This window comes from Ostrea edulis, chromosome 6 (genome assembly GCF_947568905.1).
Source record: "Ostrea edulis chromosome 6, xbOstEdul1.1, whole genome shotgun sequence".
NCBI lineage: Eukaryota > Metazoa > Mollusca > Bivalvia > Ostreida > Ostreidae > Ostrea > Ostrea edulis.
The window spans coordinates 59,792,571-59,818,104 of NC_079169.1; the positions used below are offsets into that span (position 1 = coordinate 59,792,571).

The 25,534-nt window shown below is 34.4% G+C and overlaps 2 protein-coding genes across 15 annotated transcripts in view; one reads left to right on the top strand and one right to left on the bottom strand.

Annotated features, from left to right (window-relative positions):
* Positions 1-1,973, bottom strand: part of LOC125645605 (origin recognition complex subunit 4-like) — a 37,955-nt gene extending 35,982 nt beyond the window's left edge. Inside the window, exon 1 of one of the 3 annotated variants that reach the window (XM_048871212.2) lies at positions 1,885-1,973. The gene's annotated coding sequence lies outside the window, so the exon portion shown is untranslated. Of the gene's footprint in view, positions 1-1,127; positions 1,304-1,884 lie in introns of those variants that run through there. The other 2 variants (XM_056140295.1, XM_048871214.2) reach the window with 2 other exon arrangements.
* Positions 1,974-2,140: 167 nt separating this feature from the next.
* Positions 2,141-21,844, top strand: LOC125648368 (proton-coupled zinc antiporter SLC30A1-like). 12 transcript variants are annotated; one of them, XM_048875388.2, is made up of 10 exons: positions 2,147-2,246; positions 7,104-7,343; positions 8,795-9,023; positions 11,917-12,123; positions 12,310-12,336; positions 15,118-15,259; positions 15,712-15,755; positions 19,005-19,084; positions 19,622-19,804; positions 20,191-21,844. In XM_048875388.2, exons 2-10 carry the CDS (start codon positions 7,167-7,169, stop codon positions 20,407-20,409), a joined length of 1,308 nt encoding a protein of 435 aa, XP_048731345.2. In that variant the 5' UTR covers positions 2,147-2,246; positions 7,104-7,166; the 3' UTR covers positions 20,410-21,844. The 12 variants fall into 12 exon arrangements, with proteins under 12 accessions (XP_055996276.1, XP_048731345.2, XP_055996277.1 ...); XM_056140297.1 differs by having other exon boundaries at positions 2,161-2,250; XM_048875387.2 differs by having other exon boundaries at positions 2,169-2,710.
* The last annotated feature ends 3,690 nt before the right edge of the window (positions 21,845-25,534 follow it).

Consider the following 25,534-nt stretch of genomic DNA (forward strand, 5'->3'; position numbering starts at 1 on the left):
ACAAGAGGCCCATGGGCCACATCACTCACCTTGGTCCATATCAGAAGACTTTCCATATATATTTGCATGTAAAACCCTAGTCCCTATTATGGCCCCAAACCTACCCCTGGAGGCCATGGTTTTTGCAAACTTGAATCTACACTATGTCAGAAAGCTTTCATGTAAATGTGAACTTCTTTGGCCCAATGGTTCTTGAGAAGAAGATTTCTAAAGATTTTCCTTATATATTTGTATGTAAAACTTTGATCCCCTATTGTGGCCCCATCCTACCCCAGGGGGGCCATGAATTTAACAAACCTGAATCTGCACTATATCAGAAAGCTTTCATATAAATCTCAGCTTTTCTAGCTTAGTGGTTCTTGGGAAGAAGATTTTTAAAGATTTTTCCTATATATTTGTATGTAAAACTTTGATCCCCTATTGTGGCCCCATCCGATCCCAGGGGGCCATGATTTTAACAATTTAGAATCTGCACTATATCAGGAAGCTTTCATATAAATCTCAGCTTTTCTCGCTCAGTGGTTCTTGAGAAGAAGATTTTTAAAGATTTTTCCTATATATTTGTATGTAAAACTTTGATCCCCTATTGTGGCCCCATCCGACCCCCGGGGGCCATAATTTTCACAATGTAGAATCTGCACTATATCAGGAAGCTTTCATATAAATATCAGCTTTTCTGGCTCAGTGGTTCTTGAGAAGAAGATTTTTAAAGATTTTTCCTAAATATTTGTATGTAAAACTTTGATCCCCTATTGTGACCCCATCCAACCCCTGGGGGCCATGATTTTAACATTTTAGAATCTGCACTACCTAATAAAGCTTATCTATAAATTTCATCTTTTCTGGCCCAGTGGTTCTTGAGAAGAAGATTTTTTAATGACCCTACTCTATTTTTACCTTTTCTTGATTATCTCCCCTTGGAAGGTGACCTGGCCCTTTATTGTAACAATTTAGAATTCCCTTTACCTAAGGATGTTTTGTGCCAACTTTAGTTGAAATTGGCCCAGTGGTTTTTGAGAAGAAGTCAAAAATGTTAAAAGTTTACAGACGGATGGACGCCGGAATACGGGTGATCAGAATAGCTCACTTGAGATTTTAGCTCAGGTGAGCTAAAAAGCAATATAAACCGAGGTTTTGTTTCCTGAACCGAACTGAAAAGGTGACAGCCCTATTAATCTGTACAACTTAGCAAGCCGAATCTCAGTACTGATGACTGCAATTGATGGAAAAATAACAGATGTCAAAGCTACAGATAGGAAAATTACAAAGGCCAACGTAGGGAAATACGATTTTTATCCGGAAGGTGGCGGTCAAGGGACGTAACTTTCGCGAAGTGTTGATACACGTGTATTCAATCTCTCACCAGAGGGCGTATTACGCTACGCTACAACACCTCTGTCAACGTTTGAATGTCAAGATTCTTGGCAAAACTTACTTTTACCTATTGCATCATATAAATAATAATTTTACAAGTTTAAGTTTTAAGCTTTAAATATTAAAGTAAGTTCACAAAAACAACAATTCCATGATTATTCTAGTATTATTGAATAATGAATATTTATATAAACCTTTTAATTCGCTCAGGTGTCTCATAATTAACATCTACTGTTTTTAAAAAATTCAGACAAGTGTTTGATTTGCTTAGATATTATCATTACAGTTTGATATGCTAAGTTAGTTTTAGTACAGTTTGATATGCTTTTTAGACGTTGACAGAGGTATTAGTGGAGCGTAGCGGGAACGATAACTCTGGGTAGAGATTGACGTGTATTGGGCAGCTGATGAGATAAATAAAAAGTTGCAGCATTCACCCTCCCCGATTATCCGACCTAGTACAGAGGCAAAATACGACATCAATATAAATATTACAAAGACTACGCTTACTGTTTAGGCCTAGAGGCTTTTAACCACAATACTCCACGTAGAATTTTCCCGCCAATTGTCGATATGGAGTAGATAAATCAGTCAATATCTATTCTTGTAATAACGTATTTCTTTTTAATTGTCCATTCTGATATTTGTAATTGTATATAATAAGTAATGAAAAGGGATCCTATTGTCTGCTTTATACTACATTTAAGAAACTGAAAATGATTGTTTCATTTATTTGATATATTCGTCATAAATAAAGAATCGAAATAATTTTGACCGAGTTGGTTATGTAGACCGCATTAGGGCAATCGGCATTAGATCTAGAGTTCTCTAGGCCTATTTCTGTTATTCAATTCATCATAAGACGAACTACGGCTAGTAAAATATTTAACTCAATGCATGTTCATGAATGTCTGTAAAGTTTCTATATTTAATTTGCATAATTAATAGGCCTTAGGGGCATGCTTGCTTTTCATTGTGATTTTGAAATTGACCTTCACCTTTGAGTTTCAGCTGACATGATCTATGTCTACATGCTGTGAGTAATGGAGTAAAGTTACGATGGTTCATGGTGAATTTCTCTTAGTATGTCACCGTGTTAGAGAAATGGTGTTTTATTCTTTTTGAGATCTTGGAGAACGTACCAGTTGGTTTTAATCGATGGTTTGCACACATTCCTTTATGTTTTAAATGTGAGTGAAGTGCCGCGTGCATATTAAATATTTCCATTCGACGTCTTTAGTCTCCCGCGACCCACTGTAGGTGATGTGTGCAAATTTAAGTCATTTTATAAAGGTTTTCAGAAGTCTTGACATTATACTTGGATTGACAACGTCTAGTAAGTGTTGTTTAATTTATATATAATTCAATCCTGTAAGGATTAGCATGATTAGACCTACAGGGTTAAATAGCATGAGTGTACATAGTCTGTTAAATGATTTAGACCTCGAGACTAGCTATGCTAGGTAGGCCTGTAGAATAACGATAGTTATCTTTAGAATGATAGAAGTGTCTCAAGAAAGTACATCTGATATTCAAATAAATTTTTATTTAAATTGGGTGTTTTTTTTAAAATGGTGAAATTTTTCCCACAGTGAATATTTGTGTGGCAGTCTGATTTGTCTGTAATGAAATTTTGTTCTGAAGTTGTCAGGTCAGTAAACTTGCAGTGTTCGAAATTAACCATAGACCGAGTCTGTGTCAAATGACACCGGTCTATGCCAATTGTAAATGGGATAGACCAAATTGTCTATGCCGATTTTCTAGATTTAAATCAAAAAAGTTATCCCAAAAGTCATGTCTGATAAACGTTATGAGGAAAGGAGGACATTGTTATCAAAATGGTTTTAGAAAATATGCTAACTAAGTACATTAGAAGTAAATAATAATATTTAAATTTGTGTTATTTTTGTTTCAATGTTGCAGTCTATGAAATTCGATGAAGTATGTCATCTTGTTTTGGCATAGACCCGTGGTCTATACCAAGTTTTAAACCAATTTCAAATACTGTAAAGTGGACATTATACAGTTTGTCAAATATGTCCTTGTGTTCACTTCAGTTTTGTATTTTTCCAAGGTCCTAAAGTGGTTCTGAAAAAAGAACCATTCTCATTTGGAAAATAATCAAAAATTTCCCTATTGTCTAGAAATTTCCAATTTTGAGACAATGTAAGGAATATAATTTCTCAAATGATTACCTATTTATTATCAAAATACAGAACAAATCCTCTAAAAACAAAAACCTCCAGTGAAAGTATGTCAATCTAAAAAAAACTTTAGTCTTAACATTATCAATCTAAAAAGATTTAGACCCTGTCCCAAAAACTAGTGACATGTGTCCCTGTTGTCATTTGCCTAGCACTAACTTTGTTTCCCTGTCTTAGACAGTGTCTGTGAAGTTCAATGGATTTCCATAGGAACATTCTTCCAAATTTCCATTAAATGTTGCTCTGTCTCCAACTTCTATCTCAAATACTGCAGTGCAGATAGATAATAAAAGTTGGCCATTTGTCACAACCACAATGAAATTTATCAAGTGCTTCTGGTTTTGCCTGCGAAGTGTAGTGACACTAGGGGATTACTGTCCATCTGTTGCACCAAAGATCTGTGTTAAAATTTAGCATGTGTATTCCATGTGTGATTACTGAATGTCATTTAATGTAAACTACATATATAATTAACATTGAGAATGCAGTTAATGCATGTCTTATAATACTTAGAATTTTTTAAAGTGCAACTTAAAGTACACCTTCAATGTAAGCTACATGTAACAAGCCTATTCTTGTCTTGATATCTTACTTGGTCAGTAAACGTTAATTCTAGCTTAAATGATTTCATTGGTAAATTTATGAAATGGCTATTTGATTCTTGCACAGCAATGTAGTGAGTAATTTTCAGAGCTGAACATGGCGAGGGACAAACTTGTAGCATAATAAATTTTGCTGTTGGCAGTATCATATGAAAGATATATCATCAAAATTTGCACTTATTTTACCATCTTGAAATTTGTCCTTTTAATTCACTTTTCTGGGACCTTCAGTGTGTAATTTTAGTTCAAACAGTTTCAGAATTTGTCCTCGTTTTCCCATTTATCAAAAAAAAAAAAACCCAGACAACCTGGCCACATGTCCTAAGGTGTGGAAAAGATTTTAATGTTTATACTTTATGTAGATAATGGAATTTGAAAGAATGAACTTCACATAGTCCTTGATAAACTTATGTCAGTTACCTTTCGGACCTTTGAAAGCATTTTTTGTTCCATTTTAGAAATTGTTTAATGATAATCACATGCAGGGTTCTCTTTAAGAGCTGACAACTGGCGATTTCTTGTCCTCTACTTGTGGCAAATTCACTGCATACTTTCAATAAGTCATTAAAAACTTTTTATTGATAAGAGACCTTCTTTCATTAAATGGATTCATTTTCAAGCATGAAGGCAATCTGACTAAAGTACAGACCTGTATGATATATATAGGTCTGTACTTATCAGATTGAGCATGAAGATTTTCTTTTGTTTTTGTTTATTTGCTGTTTCTTTCAGTCTTTGAAATTAGTCACTAACCCTGCAAGTGTGCGTGATTATGACGAAAATTGCAAGTATTCCCCAGAGGTATATGTAATCTGTCGTAAAGCATGCATGTGAATAAAGTACTTGCACTCCGAGGGCACTTGAGACTGAGTCACATGTACATTTCTATATCATATGGATTCTAAAAGTTGCACACGGATTACAATAGGCCGTGATGTGTACTTGGATTTCATGCCTTGTGATCAAAAGCCTTGGATGTGCTGATTTTGTGTGAAAAATGCCACAGGCATCCATAAATTAATCTGGAAAACAAATTGAAGTAAATGAAATGGAGAAGTGGTTTGAGATGTATTGTTGTCAGTGCAGTATTTTAAAAGACTACCATCATAGAATCATAACATGTGTAATGCCAATTACTTTGTTATGAAACAAGCTAAATGTTTGTGGTATTAAATTTCAAACAAAACCTACTGACATACTAAGTGTAAATGAAAAATCACCAATTTTGGGATATAAGGAGAGGGGGGGGGGGGGTCCCATTGGGGTTGAATTGGTAACTTTATGTAATTGGAATAATTTTCAGGTTCCTAAAATTTCATAACTTATTACTCCATAACATTTATAGGTATAACACATTAATCTAGGGGTTTCTTCATTTCATAACTTATTACTCCATAACATTTACAGGTATAACACATTAATCTAGGGGTTTCTTCATTTAATAACTTATTACTCCATAACATTTATAGGTATAACACATTAATCTAGGGGTTTCTTCATTTCATAACTTATTACTCCATAACATTTACAGGTATAACACATTAATCTAGGGGGTTCTTCATTTCATAAATTATTACTCCGTAACATTTAGAACACAATAATCTGGAGAGTTCCTCATCCTTTTTATGACTATAGAGTCGACTTGTAAGCATTTTCTGAGTTTATATTTTACATTACGTAATGCATGTTTCCTGACATTTGTTACATGTTATACTAGAACATTTATCAGAATGCTGCTATGTACACCATAGTAACCATAAATCCTTGTTGTTTATTAAATAATCGGTTACTTATATAACTGTACAGGACTGTATATTAATTAAATTATAGTAAAGTGAAAATTGTCTATTAAATCATGATGATAATTGATGGTTACTATGAATTCAAGTAAACATTTCAAAGTCCTTGATTTTTTTTGATTTTTTTTTCCTGTCGGTCATTGGGACTGACTACCATAAGTATAGCTTAGGCTACCAATAACAGACATACATGTGTGGATTAACACAGAACCTGATTTAATCAGATATTGAATGTTTCTATCACGTTTCTCTGTCTTTTATCGGACTTGTCGACATTACCGAAAGATTTCAAGAACTCTTGACATTTCAAATCCATGATGTAGCCATGCAAAAAAGTTTTGCATGAAAATTTGCTATAAATCATATATTCTATATTGCGACTTGTATATCGGTCGACCGGCATGTGGAAGGCCGGGGTTCGAATCCCGGCTGCGACAGACCTAAGTCGTTAAAACAGGTAGTGACAGTTCCATCACCAAACGCTTGGCATCAGGTGTGAATGTCACAGGTCCTCGGAGATGACCCGTGGCACGCTAAAGAACCCTTGCTGTTCAATGGCCATAAGTGCCGAACATAGGCCTAAATTTGAAGCCCTTCACTGATCTTGGTGACGTCTCCATATGAGTGAAATATTCTCGAGCGAGACGTTGAGCAAGATACAATCAATCAATACATCGGTCCATGTAACATGTAATGGCATTGTATTTCATTATTGTTATTTTATACACACATGTGTGTTTTAAATGTAAAACTTATACGGTACCAATTTTGATGCACCAGATGCGCATTTCGACAAATAATGTCTCTTCAGTGATGCTCAACCGAAATGTTTGAAATCCGAAATAACTATGAAGTCTTAGAGCTAAATATAGCCAAAAACAGCGTACCAAAAAAGTGGAGCCAAATTCGTCCAAGGATAAGAGCTATGCATGAGGGGGATAATCCTTAATTTTGAAATGAATTTCTAAATTTTATAACAGCAATTAAATATACATCCGTATTTTCAAGCTAGTAACGAAGTACTTAGCTACTGGGCTGTAGAGACCCTCGGGGTCTCTGAATTTGTATCAGTACTGCATGGGGTTAAGCTACATACATGTAAATAAATCAACTCATTATTTCAGAAGTTGATTGCGAGACAAGCTGAAAACGGTGACTTTGTAAGCTGACCATTGCACTACCACACCATGGCCCGGTATTCTGGGAAAACATGTCGCCTGCTGACCATGTTGTCTATGACAGCCTCATTCTTCCTGGTGGAGATTATTGTAGGGTACATCACTAACTCCATTGCTCTTGTGGCCGATTCCTTTCACATGCTGTCTGATGTTGTGGCTCTCATTGTAGGCTTTGCATCTGTTAGGGTAAGGATTAAGGACTTCAAATCGGAAAATATTTGATAATTGGTTACTCGGAAGATTTTGTGATTGTATACCTAGGTACTACGTAAAAGTTTTATTTATGTTGATACTTTGAATGTTTTTTTATGTTTATGATTATAAGTAACGAAACCCCAAATCCCACGGAATTTAATTGCAAACAATTTATATTATTGCAAACAATTTATATTCGGTTTATTTATAAGATGGTCAATGCAAGAGGACAACAAACTGCTACACAACTTTGTAATGATCACACCAGAATTTGCTACAGAATGCTAACTAAATAATTCAAATATAATAAACCTTTAAAAAAAATTAGAGCAGAAGACAACCCCAGGTGCATGAGAAAAGCTGTATATCAGGTTGTAATGGAACAATTGTTGCCAATCAACAATCATGGTACAATATTCTGATGTACAGATAATATCACACATTATTGTGTAAGGGCTGTTCCAGAAATTATCAAATGGGGGGGGGGGGTCGGGCGGCAAACGATATTTTTTTGTGTGGGTGGTCGTATTTTTTCATATTTTATTTGGTCCGTGGTTGGACTGTTAAAAAAAAATTTTATAGTGGGTAGTTTCTATTGTTTTTTAATTTTGTGCCACGTGGGTGTTGAGTTTTCAGAATATTTTTATTGTCGCTCTTGTCGTGTTGGTTACAAAACGTCGGAGGGAAAATTGAAACGTGCTTTCGAAATCGGATATCGGAAGTAACATAAAACTATTCGAGTTGTTGCTCTTTGTAGCGCATAACTTTCTATTTCCATTACGACACTCTTCAAATTAGAGGCATGTTTAGTAGGGTCCCTTGGGACGTGATGGCGGCGAACTCTGTAGATTATTACAGTTTACAGTGCATCGATCTTGGGGAATATTTTGAAATCAATAGGTATTCCGTTTTCTAATAAAAATAGGCAAACCTTGGTTGATTTATGCGAGGGTACCGATACGTTATATTTATCAGTCAGTGTGATGGTGATATAGAGGCCTCCATTTGACGAACGATTCGTGGAAAAACATATCCATACCCATTTCATGATAATAGCATCGCTTGGACTCCCAATCTTTCCAACATTCCCGCCATAGATGCCTTTGATTGTTGATGTGACATCGTTTCTTCAGAACTACTGTGATACAATGTCGCACAGGCATTACCGCGTCATTGACTACTAAAATGTTTGTCCCGAAAACCTCGCAAGATTTGTACTGTTTTCATTTTTTAAAAATATTTTTGTGGTGGGTTAGGTTTTTTTTTAATTAGATGGGTCATTGTAAAATGAGTTTTATCAATTTGATGGGTCATGGGGCAATTTATTTATTTTTTTAATGGGTGCTTGGTATATACAAAAGGTGCCTCCCGAGATGCATACACACACCATGTATTTATTTCTGGAATAGCCCTAACCATATTTAAATCTCATTTCATCATAGATATCAAAATGGCAAACGGAGAAAAATACATTTGGGTGGATCCGAGCAGAAGTTCTGGGAGCGTTGGTAAATGCCGTCTTCCTTGTGGCTCTCTGTTTTTCCATTATGGTAGAAGCTCTCAAGCGATTGGTTGAATTTGAAGAAGTGAACAATCCCAAACTGCTTCTAATTGTGGGCGGAGCTGGACTTGCCGTCAATGTTGTAGGATTGTTTCTGTTTCATGATCATGGTAAGGGAATACAACTGCACACTTACATACCATGTGATGGGTATTTTCTGCAGTTGCATATTTTTTGAAGAATTTTGTGAACAGGAAAAATCATATAAAATATTTGTAAATATACCTTATAAGTGAAATTTTTAACAAGACACAAATTTAGCGATTTTTCCATAAAAATGGGTACATATAGGTATAATGAGATGTATAATAGGTATAATGCAATCACAGAAATTTGGAAATGCAGAAAATGATTTGCAACCTTTTAGGGATTAAAATACCTGACAGTGTTTATATTGTAGTATGAAAAGGTCAGCTGCAAATAAAAAAAATTTTGATTAGTTAGGTTAAATTTCCTGTATGTAGAGCTCAGTCACCAGGGATTCAGTAGTGTTATGATCTAGTACTTCTGGGTAATGTCCTGTTCACTGATTCTGTAACATCCTGAGTACAAATTTTATCCCCCTCCCTCCCGAGATCAAAGATTTGAGGAACATGCCCTTTTTGTCCTTTCTGTCATTGTCATTCTGTCCAAAACTTCAACATTGATCATAACTTATGAATGGTGAGGGATAGGGCTCTCATATTTTGTTTTTATGTGCATTCCTTGTGACAATGCCGCTCTTTTAGTAGTTTGACCTTGAAATATGGCCCAAATGTCAAAGCATAAGTAAAACTTTTATCTTGCTCATAACTTCTGAATGGTGAGTGATGGGACTCTCATATTTCTTGTGATAAGCATTTTGTTTTAATGCCAAAGCTTGTGACCTTGGAGTTTGACCCACTTTGAAGAAAAGTTAATCTCGGTAATATTTCTTGAACTATTTTGTATACTGTGTAGGGGGGAAATAAATCATGGTGGAAAATTTCGCTATATTCACGGTCTAGACAAATGCGCGAATTTAAGAAACTGTGAATATTTTTATCATTCTTTAATACACAATGTGTTTTTAAAAAGGGGAGGGGGCATATAGTGATTCGAATCCGTGAATTTATGAACCCGCAAATGTGTCTAAAATGGGGGAGAAATGCAAAAATTGGTTCCTTATGACAAGACCTTTCATTTGTTTCTTTCTTGCCATCAGGGGCGTAATGTTGCACAGGGTTCGAAATTACCTCCATATCCGTAAGTCTGAGACTAGGAAAAATCATGTCGGACTAGTAAACTCTATGGCAGTAGTCCTTATGGACTCGTGAAAATCAGGTTAACAATCTTGAATTGGTTAAGATTTTAGCAAATTTGTCTAAGTCTCTTATATGTTTGGTTTAATAAAATACTATTGAATAAAATGAATTTGTAGGATTATTTTATATGATATACTGGACAGAATAGTGAACATCAATAGTGACTAGTCTGTATGGACTAGTGCTTGAAAAAGTTAAATCCTGTTTCATAAACATGATAAACACATCTTGGTGTTGGTTTTTTTTTATTGACTGCTAAGTAACTTCATTATCACTGCCCCAGTCAACATCCCATGTGTGAAATCATCCACACACGAACAATTCACTGAGAAAATTACCATTTGAATTATTTGTAGAGAATTAAAACAAATTGAATGCAACACCATATGGTATTCACATCATGTTGTCCCACTGTCCTACCATTGACCAGACGTTCAAGTGACCATGAGACCATTTAATTGTATGCTCCTGTCTGGCAACAGTGTTCAATTGTTCAGTATATTGAATCATCCTACTTTGCAATTTGAAAATGGACGTAAACCACACAAAATTATCCATCATTAAGCTTTTCAACAATTTCTCGTATATATTTTTCAAAATTACAATTTCTGCTATATTTGGAATGAAACTGGGCAAAGTTCTAAGTTCAGTACCAATGGTAATGATGTAAGAGATTTTAGCTATTTGGATAAACATATGATAAAACTGATATTTGTGATTTCCCTTGCTAAAACTTGGACTTAGTCATTTTCATAAATATGGGTGTTTGTGAACTACTAATTTTTAAATCATAAAATTTGACAAAAGTTTATGGGGGTACCTGATAAGTATACAGCATGGAAACAGTATGGAGATGGGGAAAACATGCTTTGCATAAAAAACGCACATTAATTTGCAATTTTATATCAGGAGTTAAGTTTCCAGGCAGTCAGGAGTCAGTCAGAAATTTGGCTCTATATCCGAAATTTTTATTCTTTCGGATAGCACAACACAAAGAAAGTTTTATGCACATTAATTAAGTGTGTTGATTAAAATTGACAGTTCATCTTTGTCAGTTTTCTTTCATGACTTTTAGTAATATACATGTCATTAAGGAAGGAAGTAGTAAACAGATTGAGGGGTCTTTTCCTCAATGAACTTAATATGAACCGAAATTTCAGAAAAAGGAAACAACTAGTCATGTTCCAAGGTTGGAACTCGATAAAATTATGAACCCGTCACAGGGATGGTTACACTCCAAAGTTGCCAGTCCTTTTTTTTGGAAACCTGCATGTCCTGATTTTCATTTTGACTGCAGGGTGATCATATGAAATTTTGTCCCTGCTCACCTGAGAAGTAGACTGTCTCGGGCTGTAAGTTCCAACCCTATCAGTCTTTCGGATGAGACTGCAAAAACCGGGGGCCCATGTCACAGAATGTGGCACGATAAAGATCCCTCCCAGCTGAAAGGCCATAAGCGCTAAGCATCATAGGCCTAAATTTTGCAGTCCTTCACCGGCAATGGTAACGTCTTTATATGAGTGAAATACTCTCGAGTCGGACGTTGAACAACATACAACCAATCATTCAACCAACCCTCTCGTGTCCTCATTTTACTGCTGCAATGCATTTGGTATTAATTCAGCAATATCACTCTTTATAGTTTCTTATACAATATTTTCTTCCAGAAGCATTGGAATCTACAAAAAGCAGTTACATGTTACAAGTTTACTGTATTCAGGTCATAGTCATGGAGGGTCAGGCGGTCATGGTCACAGTCATGGAGGGTCAAGCGGTCATGGTCACAGTCATGGGGATGAGACAGAGAAAATGGAGTGCAGTGAAGAAAGTAAGAACTTGGTTGAGATGACATCAGAAGAAACCATGACAACAGAAATAGTAACAAAAAACGGATCCGTCAAGCTGGAAATCGACAACCCCAAAGTTGGTAAGGCATCCTTTTAAGTTGTATGACCAATTGCAATTTTAAAAAGGTATAGTGATTCATTCATAGTTCACTTCATTTTGATATTATTGCTCTGCATTTGCTAGTCTATAAATCATAAAGATTTCTCTACAAATTGTGTAAGAATAAAATGGCAGTATAAATAGTGAGGTCATGTTTTATTGTTAGAAATTGAGCAAATCCAAAGGAAGCCGAGTAAGAAAGATTTTTTCACTCACCCAGCACACTACCAGCACTCGCTTCTCATCTGCATCTCTTTACTTCCTGATTCATTTTCTGATTAGAGTTAGATTACAAGTATGAATTTTATTTAACTTCTCGTGAGTAGTGATGAGTGGTTTATTCTTCATTTTGGCTTGAAAAGAATTTCTCTCAAGTCTCCGTGAGAATAGAGTTTCTTTGCAGTTCTCTTCACTAGTACATCTTACTTTGATAATCCAAAGAACAAATGATACTTAAATGACTGTACAAAAAACATTTCTTTCAAAATAACTCGGTAGTCACAAGGTCATGATAGTGAAAATAACTCAGTAGTCACAAGGTCATGATAGTGAAAATAACTCAGAGGTCACAAGGTCGTGATGGTGAAAATAATCTGTGGTAAAAATGTTACAGCTTTCTTTGTATTACCTTTCACTTAAAAACAATCATATTATGTGTAAGGAGATTTGCAGTGTGTTATATCTTATTATACTGACTATTTCACAGCATTCTTTTCACTAAGGGGGGGGGGGGGTGCTTTGTAACAAAGGTTTTTTATTATTTCATAGAACCAAGGTATGATTTAAACAATGTACTCAATAGAAGGATTTTTGGTGAGAATGATATAATTTTGGTGATTTCCAAAGATTCACCAAATTTAGGTACTTCAATAAACATTTACATTGTATGAATAAAATGGAGATCACCAACAGTTTATCCATCAAAATGAATGATATACCTTGTAGAGTCAAATTTGTGTTCCGTCAACTATATGGTATTTCATCTTTTTTCACATTTTGCTATATAATATATATTAGAACAGGAAAATGAAAAAGAAATAAAAAATTTCAGTATCTTATGTCTACCATTCATGCTACAGTATTCGACACTGTAGTTGAAGATTATTGTATTTATTCTGTTGTAAATAGGACATTTAAACGTTGCACACAGCAACCAAAACATATTTAGAATAAAAGCAAATTGTTTAACCTTTGAAGTATAATTTGGAACTAGACAAATTTAAAATCCATCTATAAGCAGATTAATTCACTTGCCTACTCAGAAATGTTAGAAAATAGTCTTAAATCTCTTCTGATGGTGATGCTAAATTATTTTTATACATGATCTAGATAACTTTTGTCCTAGTAAGGCCAATTCAACTTAATTAGTAGAATATCATACAGGGTCACTAAAAAGTATGGGGCAGTTGGGAGGATTTTATTTTTCATTTTCTGAGAAAAATATTAATGCCAAACGAGTAGTGCATCATTTAATGCCAGATGGATCTATGCTTATTTCACAGATGAATTCCAGGTTAAGCTTTAATTTTAAACACAGAAAGATACCAAACTTCTTCAAGATATGAAGCACATTAATCCTTTCCTTTCATTTATGCCCGTAAGAAGGTGAGAAATTAAGAAAACCATAACATGATCTATTTTCTTCACGTTGCTATACCAGAAATGTAAACAAGAAATGTACATATCGGAGTCGGACATGAAAATTTTCCGGAAATTGCAGGCTCCACACACAAAAAATTCTGGGCGGGCCAATTTTTGAGGGGCGGGCAGAGATGATAATCTATCAATTAAGTTAAATTGGTCTAATCAGTATGTTTCGATAGATTTTTTTTTTACAGCTACCTATACATTGTCAATGTTTAGGTTTTTCATTAGATCCACCTACGAGATCTCGCGATAACAAGCATGGCGGAGCAGACAAAGAATTTTGCATGCTGTACATTATATTTAATGAAAAACACCTTTATTAGACATGCCCGAGCACAAAGTTGGTACTCCTTTTGGTGTAAACAACATTTGGGACTAATACACAGAGTTTATTATCGGGTTATTCATAAAATTATTTTGCACCATTACGGAGATCCTATGGAATTGTAGTCCTATCCCGAAAACGTCAGAATAAAAAAAAATTGGATAGGGCTACATTATTGCAGCTACTTGTACACATACACAGTACATGTTCACATAATACAAGGAATACTATAGAACCGGTATTAATGGTTACAAATTTATCAAGTAAGAGTATTTTCTGATATTCATGAACTAACTTTTTTCAGAAGATTGAAATCGGTGCTCAATTTTTGTAGGACATTATAATGTTCAGTTTTACTTTTCAAGAAAACACGGATTGTCTGAAAACTCACAGATTGAATCATAGTCTTCTGAAAAGATCTCTAATAATCTGCAAATTTTGTCAGATGCCTATCAAAATAACTTCTTAAATCAGTAATAATATTGAAACACTGCATTTACAAATCAAGCCAATTCATAATCAAATGGAAGATTGATTCAGTTCAGTTAGAATTCAAGAATCATAATTTGAAAATGAAGAGGGACTAGAGACTAGTTGCCTGAGGGTTTGACTAATGTTTAAGTGTTTTTATTTTACAGCAATGAAATTGTATGCATTTATTTAAAAAAAAAAATAATTACTGTTTGAACAGCATTACTGTATTAAAGCAGGTATGCTGTGTATATATACTGTAAATGTGTGATGTCATTTATAGTTTTAGCACTATCCAACAAGTTTTTCAAATAATAATTTGATGTTGGTGTTGAATGTTTATATTTCACAATCCATACATGAAATTTTCATATTGTATATGCTTTTATTGCTGAATTTATTTTTAATGACTTGTTGGATAGCTGGAATTGTGAATGGTAGATGTATTCAATTGGTGGTACACACAGCAGAATTTATACTTGTGTCATGTGTAGTTGATATAATGATGATGTATTGTTTATTTTAAAACAGCCTCCAGTTCTCAACTGAACATGCGGGGGGTATTTCTGCACGTTCTGGGAGATGCCCTGGGGTCAGTTATAGTCATCATCAGTGCCTTGATCATCTGGCTGTGTGAGGGGGACTGGAGATTTTATGTAGACCCAGCCATGAGGTGAATTACTTCTTGACATTTGATTTATTATTTGTCATTTATAATGTAACCATTTGAGGATTTGCGGTCGATTTTCATATTGACAGTGTATCTATTTTCACACAAAACCACATTTAGAAATTGGAAATAAATGTTGATATGTATGATACAAAACGATTCCTGCTAACATGCAGTGAATAATTGCTTTGTTATGTATGGTCCTGCTAACATGCAGTGAATAATTGCTTTGTTATGTATGGTCCTGCTAACATGCAGTGAATAATTGCTTTGTTATGTATGGAGTGTACTGTATTCATTGAGATTTGCTTTGATTTGCTTTTCATAGATTTGTCATAATGAGACATTCTATGTAAGTGTGTATGCAATTATCAACTGTTAAAGATTAAAATTGTTGCACATGTGATAAATAATTAACAGTTAAAACTCTAGACTTATTAATTCCTTCTTTTCAGTATCATGATGGTCATCATCATTCTAGGAACAACTCTCCCACTTTGTAAGTATTCTCTTGAATCGGGTACATCTCTGCATGAAAAAATGGCTTATTTTCAATGGGTTTGTTTTGTTTATTGAAGGTTGTTTCAACTTTTACAGATTTTAGTAAACATTTTATCCTTGAATGTTTTATTGATCTATCAAACAAATTTATTGACACTGAATGGATGTCAAGAATATGCTCATCCAAGTAGCAATCACAACCCATAGTAGAGTGCATTTAAATTTTTACATGCACAAAATCATTTTACAATATTCTGACTGGGGCAGCACCAGATTCAACCTACAATGAGGTGCATTGTCTTTCATTTTGATATCCCTTCACAGTAGATATTATAAGCATATGAAAACATTCAAAGAATGAGTCACCGTTGCCTGGGAGAATCCAGGACCTAACCTTCGTTGTTTAGAATTACAGTCTTTACGAAGACTCAGAGGTTCGAAGACCGAGGCTGGTGAATTTTAAGGTCGGGTCAGTGAAAATCAAGCAGTCCGATGGGCTTGTAGTCTTTGTAAGTCCCGTTAAATATAATGTTTCATGTAGATATTCTAAACGTCTAATTTGCATAAATTTACCATCAAAATAAAAATAAATCGATAAATGGCACAGGATATAAGTGTAAATTCAGATGGTTCACTGGTCCTACTGGCCAGCAAGTTATAAACGTTTTCGTGAAGACTGGAATTTTAACTAGGCATTTCTTCACAACTTTCCCCTGGTTACCTGGCGACTATTTCACTAAATGATCGTAGATGTAGACTTAAATGTGAACGTAGCACGTACGACCGTTTCACTAAAAGTTACGACTTGCGATTTACAATCAATATTGATCTTAACTCCACGAGTGGTTTAGGGCTATCGTAAGTGCTCCTACATGCACGTAAATGAGCAATATGGCCGCCATGCTGGCCCTGCCTGAGATCATTTTGTGGTAGTATTTACCTGACTGTTTTCTTCCTAGTAGAAAGAAAACAATCACAATGACTTGCAGTCTGCTTTTGCACAAAAATATTGTACAGTCCGAGCCCGAATCTTAAATCAATTAGAGTTATCCTTCTTTGTTACGCACACCTACAGAAATGCCAGTCTCACAGGGGCTAAGCCTGTTTTGGGACCGAACTCCGTGATACCATGAATATAGGAAATATAGATTTATGGTATCACAGAGTTCGGGCCTAAAACGGGCTTAGCCCCAGTGAACAGTCTGCCGAAATAAATGTAAATGCAATAAATTCATCGCTTTTATCTCATATTTCAACTATCATTTTTTTTAAAAATGAGGAGGGGGTCAATATATCGGAACTTTGCATGTAATAATAACGAAAAATAGGGGAGGGGGGATGTTGCTACATATGCCTGCATCATCGTTAGTTTACATGTATATTTAACATTGGGCAGAATTCAAGACATTAAAATTCTCATAGACATGTTCAGAAATTAGACTAAGTTTCATAAGGAACAGTTGATTTAAATCCGAGACATTGGGATTCGATGTACTTGGCTATTTTTTTCTGTCGGATCAATACCTTTGATGCAACTGACTAACTGCATAATACATGCACATTCGAATGATAAACATTACAAATTTTTAGTAAATTATGATAATAACATGATTTGGTAATGGGAAAGGGGTTAAAATCCTAATTTTGCAAGTGGAACGTATATGTAGTTTTATGAAGTTCGTTAGAAATTAAATCTACAAACTAGGCCTATATGTATGCACAGAAAAGGAATGGGTCATTATCAGACCCTTGGGGTTCCCGCGACCCCTTGTTTATGAAGTGCAATATCAATACTGATTATTAATAAATGATCTGGATTATGCATCATCATGTAAAGCCGGAAGCATATATGCTTACATGCCTAAACGGAACAAAATATATAAAATACAAACGCATAGGTAAAATAAATATCAAGTCATTTAAGGGACAAATTGAGTTCATGATTTGTATGAAATTTATACAAATACAAATAAGTGAAAGATATGTCAATAGTGTTAGCTTATTTTACAACAATGATTAAACGAATACATGTATATATATATATATACATGGTTTGAAATGTGTTTGATGCAGGATAAAATTTCCTATATTTGTGTGCAATTCTATTTTCATTTTATTATCATATTTTTTATCAATACCATTTCAATTTCTTGTTTAATTTTTTTAATCCTCTCAATATAATTTACTTAGGGGTCTGTTGATGGAAACTTGACTCACTAGAGCAGATCGATACATGGCATTTAAAATTCTATAAAATGTAGATCTTTTATGTTATTTTTTATATCATTTTTTTTCAATTTTAACCGAGTTACATGCATTGAAAGTCAATAAAAATTATTCTATCAATTGTTTTAACATTCTAGGAATTTTCTTTACGTTAGAATAGAGATCAGGCTCAAAATTTCCATTATTTTTGTTGACAACATGCAGACGATAAGGGTAATTATGTTTAAAACCATGAGGAAATAATGAATGTATATTTTTTCCATGGTAGGATTAATTTTAGGTATACCTCCATAGAGAAAAGAGTTCTAAAAAGTGTTACGACTACGATAGGTTTCGTGAAACGCTCGTATACATGCACGTTAATGATCTTAAATGTAATTGTACGTCTACGATCGGTTAGTGAAACGGCCGCCACGTACATAAGGGATTGTAATAGGAGTAGATGTATTGTCTCAAATGCGAGTATAATGTCAGTCATAGCAGCTGAAATTTTGAAAACTCTTTGTTTTTAGAGTGAAATATTATTTTAAAACACCCAGTGTTTCCCTTTCTGTTAAAAACAGGTGCTCCCAGATCTAGTAAATTCCTAAGCTCTGCTTGCCACAGTTGTGATGCATTCTGTAAACCATCAAATTCAGGCAGTCATTGGTTCACAGCAATCGCTGTGACCCAGGAATGATTCAGTATTGAAAGTTTGATTTTGATTGGTATGAGAATATTTTTTAAAATTTTGATTGCAATGCAGTGACACGGTATATAGAATGATTAAAGGTTCTTCATCACTGGTTTTAGGAGTAATCCTGTAAACAGATAATTTCACAATCGGTGACTTCACAATATTCATTACTCAGACCATAGTTTTACTAGATAAAGTTCACAGGTGTGAAAAGTTATCAAGAAAGAAATTTTCTGGTCAGAGGTTTTTCAGAGGATTTTAATAGTGCATTGACTGTCCATTATTTACCCAGTACTTCAGCCTTCATACATATACATTATTTAAATATTTCCATCTTTCTTTCAGTGAAAGAGTCCGGTTTTATTCTACTACAGACTGTTCCATCTCATATAAATCTTGATGGTATTAAAGGAAAATTAGAAAAGGTGAGACATTTAATGATGACAACCCTAAATATTCAAATAATATGCAGAAACCTTCACATTTACTCCAAAGGTGTTGTGACAACTGTATATTTCAATAATATTAAAAATCCTAATATTGCATCTTTTCAAACTGTTTAACATGCATTTTACTGTATAGGCTGTGCACATTTATTTACTGTATAGGCTGTGCACATTTATTTACTGTATAGGCTGTGCACATTTATTTACTGTATAGGCTGTGCACATTTATTCTCTGTATAGGCTGTGCACATTTATTTACTGTATAGGCTGTGCACATTTATTTACTGTATAGGCTGTGCACATTTATTTACTGTATAGGCTGTGCACATTTATTCTCTGTATAGGCTGTGCACATTTATTCTCTGTATAGGCTGTGCACATTTATTTACTGTATAGGCTGTGCACATTTATTTACTGTATAGGCTGTGCACATTTATTTACTGTATAGGCTGTGCACATTTATTCTCCAGGTTAACATGCATTTTACTGTATAGGCTGTGCACATTTATTCTCCAGGTTAAAGGAGTGTTAGCTGTTCATGAGTTTCATGTATGGCAGCTAGCTGGCAGTCGGATCATAGCCTCTGCCCATATAACATGTAAAGATTTACACGATTACTTCACTATATCGGAGACTGTGAAAGAGATTTTTCATAATGAAGGGATCCATTCCACCACCATACAGCCAGAGTTTTTACAAGTAAGAGTGTTATGTATAATGCACTATAAAATTTCATTGCACATTGAGTTGACCTTTGGCAAGGGTCGTGACACTCTCTTAGGTCATAAGCAATGTTTGAATACTTACTGTCTTTATGTTTCTCATTTATGGTCAGGAAATTGCCCTTTAACACAGTTACACATTAGGTCTCAGATTTACATTTCGTTTATTGATAAATTTGACAGCTGTTGTAATGATAAAAGCAGTGAAAATTGAATAAAAATCTTGGTATCCAGAAATTTATCTGCATTTAACTTCAGACTTCAGATATGATTAAACATTGTCATGTATGTGGGGATCATTAAAAATATACCATTTATTTGTTTTAAAGTGTTTTAAGTGAATTTATTTTGGTCATTTTGTAGAATCCCCTTGAAAATGGCATTGAGAGACAGATGTCCGAGAGGGACTGTATTCTAGAATGTGGACCAGACAAAAATTGCTACACAGATACATGCTGTGGGCAGAAAAGACAGGACTCCAAAAAGAGTAGAAATGGTGATTGTCCCAGTCGTGAAGGAAGTGTCAAGGGAATCAAAAGGTGCAAGTCGGAGCCAAGAACAGCAGTTTTGGAGGAAGTCTAGTGCTAAATTACATACTCAAGTTTTTCTTCATTGTGAAGTCAAATCGGGGATAATTCTGCAATTTTAAACAAACAACAACAAAAAATAACCAGACGTGTGATGAGTTATTTTACATGATTATTGTATGATATTTTTTACACACTATATTGGTGCAATAATGTCTTTTAGCATGTTTTTTTTTAAACTGTTAATATTGGGCTTTGACATTCGTCTTGCTTGTGAAATAAATATTGACCTGGTTAATTACCACACAGATGGTTATCCATCATGAATGCAATAGACATAATGTTGCGTCGTCAACTGCAACTGTGTGCATCTTTGTTGTAGTTTTGTGGCCCTGTTAGTGATAGCTCTTACGATCTGATTACAAGTAATGAACATGTACAGTGTGTATTGCAGTGAAGGGCGAAAGAGACTACAAATTTTTATTGTCAGTAGTTCATACTGCATATCAAGTTTCATCTCATGATTGACACAAAAAGAAATCCATGTAACATCGCTTTAATGTTCATTTTGATGATATTTCTGATGAGGTTGTTTTCATTTGTCTTATTTCTCTTTTTACACAGTATTTGTTGCCAGCAATCTTCTGGTAAAATGATGAACAAATAAGAGTTTTCGGTGTTTTCAAGCTCAATATTGACAAATACTTTTGATCAATTCTTTAATGATACATAACTTTGTCACATACTGTAAATTCCATGCATACAGTTAGAAGTGGAGAGAATACTTTGTTAGCATAAAGTACGGGTAATCATGGGTATGTTACAAAGAAATCCCATGTTAACAGTTTATGTGTGTGTACTGAAAATGCTTATATTTGTTGTATTTGACCCCGTTTATTATGTACAGTTCATGGTGGATACAAAAGAATCTAAAAATCCTGTCTGGATGTAAGCACAAATTGTCAAAACTTTCTACTTGTAAAACTTTTACATGACTTCAAAGTTAAGGGCAATGACTGCAGGCAACATTTTTCCTTGAATCACTCTAGTTGGTAGAATAGAATCATATTTATATGACACAAAGAAATTATGAAAGGAAAAGTTTCAGGTACAAATGTACATTCATTTTACACTTGATGTTGAAATATAAGACCAACTGCCAAAATTCACGAAGTAAAGTATTGTTTTTGCAAGGTTTCAAGGTATTTGGCATTACAATTCTAATAAATTGTTATTATGACTGGCAAATCAGAATTAGGTACTGGTATATCAATTGTATTATATATATGTTCAGGGTTTTAACCTTGACAAAAAATGGATTGTTTCTTGTATATTTTTATTCGTAATTATATTTCTGTACTTTTATTTAAAAATAAGATACATTATTGATGTATGTTTATATATTTGAAATTCCATATGTATCGTAATGTTTTGGTTAAAAGATGCTATTTAAACTTGTGAACGATAAAAAGACACAAACCAACGTCAAATGCATGCATCATAGAATTATTATTTACTGAAGAGTTGCAATCCTGTAAATCATGTATAGCCCATAAATCGAGAAACAGAGAGAATGGAGATACTTGGACATTATTTATGACCTGAAGTTGTTAGGATCTTAACTGAGGTCATTTAAAGAAGGTCAAGGTCACTGGGAGAAAAAGTTTTAAAATTTGTCCAGACCATCCATTAATTGTAACATAGATTCTCATGCTAGAAATGTCTTGCTTATGGCCTGAGGTTGTGCCGTGATCAGCCTATTTAAAGAGAAGGATTGTAATTCTTGCCCATCTCTCGAGTTGTTTTCTAGATCGACAATGTCTTGAACAGCATGACAGCTTTAGCAGTGAACTTTGCATGGAGATTTTCTAACTGTTAAAAGATGACCCCTGATACTGTTGAAATGGCTTCAGGGTCATATCTTCTTGAGATTTAGCACTTGTGAAAATTCTCCATTAACACTGGATTTGAAAGTCCCAAGGTCAAGTTCACGAATCACAAATGGCATGAAATAGTTTCCTTCTAGGAAGGTTCATCATCGTAAATTCTCAAAGTGTATGACTACAGGATGATCCTTGTTAGTTCACCTGTGCAGATAGCATCTTTAGGTAACATTTTTATACGCCTGTCTTTAGACGGGACGTATTATGGTACAGCGATGTCTGTCCGTTCAGGGTTTTCTGTTTCTAATTTCATTTCTCTGTCGCACATCAAGCTGAAACTTGCTATGTAGCTTCTTTCTGGATCACTAGATCTTGTTTCAATTTTGGTCTCTCTTGCAGGAGTTTTGCCCTTTTATTTGAAAATTATTGCTATATGGAGGGTGCATAATTTGTCCTGCTAACTCCTCCCACAATTTTCAAGTGAGGACCATCTTGTTTTACAGAGTGTTTTGTATGGATATTGAAGATGTGCATGTGGCAAGGATTTTGATTTTTTTCGATTTTGGAGAAAATTACAGGTTGAGAAAATATTGCAAAGAGAGTACACAATTTGTCTTATTTTTCCTTCCACAGTTTTCAAATGAAGACTCATATTTTTCAGAATATGGGTATGGAAGATGTGCATTTGGCAAGGATTTTGATTTCCTTCAATTGAGAAAATTGCAGGTTATTGAACTTTATAGTCAGTTTTGAGAAAATATTACATAGAGTATATGATTTGTCTGTTTTTCCTTCCACAGTTTTCAAGCGAGGACCTTATTATTTTACAGAGTATTTCTATAGGTATGGAAGATGTGCATGTGGCAAGGATTTTGATTTCCTTAAATTTTTTAAGAAAATTACATTTTGTTGAGCTTTGTAATTTTTTAGGAAGTAATATTATAAAAAGAAAGTATGTCACAGCCTGATACTACCTGAAGCAAAGTTCTACAAATTATGGCTTGGGAAAAACACCCTATGTAAGCATTTTCATGGGTGTATTGTGTACAATTTGCGGTACTCTTGTTTACTTCTCCAGAACTACAGGGTTAATTTTAATCAAACTTGCCAAAATGAATGCTTGAGTAAAAAGGATTCAAGTTTATTCTAAAGAAGTGCTACACTCTGTTCATAGTATATGTAGATAATCAATTGATGACAATTTTGTGGCACCTTTTCAAAATCTTGAGAATCGCCGGGCCAATTACTTTTAAGCTTGAAGGGCCATGCTCCCGGGAAGGGGAGATAATCAAGGAAAGGCAAAAAAATAGGGTGAGATTTTAAAAAAAATCTTTGGGGTTTTTTTGTTGTTGGGGTTTGTTTTTTTTGAGCACCACTTGGCCAGAAAAGTGGAAATTTACGTGAAAGCTTCCTGACAAATTAAATTGGAATATGTTCAACCATGGCTACCAGGATAGAGTGGGGCCACAATAGGGGATTAAAGTTTTACATGCAGATATATACTAGGAAGAACATGCAGGCCATGATTTGCAATGCATATTGATATGCAAGCCTCTCTAGGATTTGTAAATTCAAGTTTGATCAAATCACGGCCCCTGGAAATAGGGTGTGGCCACAATGGGGCTCGAAGTTTCACATACGGATATATATTGAGAATTTAATCTGACAAGAATAACAGGGTCGTGGTTTGAATTGTATTGCAAGCATCCCCAGGTGGTTCAGATTCACGTTTGTTCTTGTGGCACCCAAACTTTTAAAAGGGGGTCATTGCCAAATCCATTTATTAGAACGAATATTTACAATGTAGCTGAAGTGCAAGACATCTAAATTCTTTTTTTGAAATTTTAAATAAAAATTCTTCAGAGACAACAGGCACTATGAGATATACTAGATATCAGGGAATAGAAAAACATCCACAAACTACATGACTGTACCTTTCAAAATAACTAAAAATTGCAAACCCCAATAGTCTCGATACAGAATTCTAGCAACAAATTCTTTTTGTTCAAAATTAAAAACGTAAAACTCAAAAATGTGTACCTTTTGTCACAAAGAAGAAGAAACGACAGAACATATTCTATGGGAATATGACCATGTTCAAACTTTTCTAATCCCGTGGGGAGCCGGGTTAGAATAGGTCCCCAGTACCTGTTGCTTGTAGAAGGCGACTAAATGGGGCGGTCCTTCGGATGAGACCGCAAAAACCAAGGTCCCGTGTCACAGCAGGTGTGGCACGATAAAGATCCCTTCCTGCTCAAAGGCCATAAGCACCGAGCATAGCCCGAAATTTTGAAGCCCTTTGCTTGTGAGTGAAATATTCTCGAGTGACGTTAAACAATATTCAATCAAACATTTCTAGATGAGTTTTAAATTTTACGTAGAAGATAAAACAAACTTAATTAGTTTTTACCTAGAAATCGTTTATTTTGGGCATCCTTGATATAAACAAGGGTATTCAAAATATTTTTCCTTTGAATATTTATACAGCAAAATGTACCGAGAAATTGCTTAAATCTATTTAAATTATAGAAATAAACAAACCGTTAAAGTAGGTACTTTATGTACATTACACCGTACGTTAGAGTAAAACAGATTCTCTTTAAATGACCGTCAACGGGACATTTTCTTTGAAAACAAGGGTGATAATACCTATATATACTTTCAATTTCATTTAGAAACTTACAATAATTTTATTTTAACAATTTCTTTATTGTTTTAACTGAGTAAAATATGAAAAATAACGGCTTAGTGTATTGATTGTGACGTAATGTTTGCGGGCCGGAATGTTTCCGGGCATATATCGTGTGATATATGCCCGCAAACTTTTAAAGAAAAAAAAAAGAGATGAAATTGAAAGTATATAATAATAATTATTTGCTGCTCTTGTAAATCAGGTTAGGAATATTACAAGAATTAGTTGATATTTGATGGTAATATATAGGAACTGGATACCAGAGTATACCATGCAAGCTGATCCACCATCTTTGTTTGCAGTTCAAGTGCAATAACGTTTACTTGCACCCCGAAATGTTTCAATGTAGATCCTATTATTTCATGAACAGTTTCCATTCAATAATGGTCCAGGTATTGTATGCAAAAGTTCTTGGAATTTGGGAATGTTATTTCACTAAAATTATATATACATAATAAGTTTGAATATTGAATGACATTCATGACTCTCATAGGTTACAAGGATTACTTTCCACTACTTCTGAGCTCAGCTAGCTTTGTGTCTAGAGGAACTTTACATTTCTAAGTATTTGTGTTTATGATAATGTAGCATGACTGGAATTATGC

Coding starts and splice junctions, on each gene's coding strand:
- LOC125648368 (XM_048875388.2), top strand. CDS start 7,167: ATGGCCCGGTATTCTGGGAAAACATGTCGCCTGCTGACCATGTTGTCT. Junction 7,344..8,794: donor TAGGCTTTGCATCTGTTAGG/GTAAGGATTAAG, acceptor ATTTCATCATAG/ATATCAAAATGGCAAACGGA. Junction 9,024..11,916: donor GTTTCTGTTTCATGATCATG/GTAAGGGAATAC, acceptor TACTGTATTCAG/GTCATAGTCATGGAGGGTCA.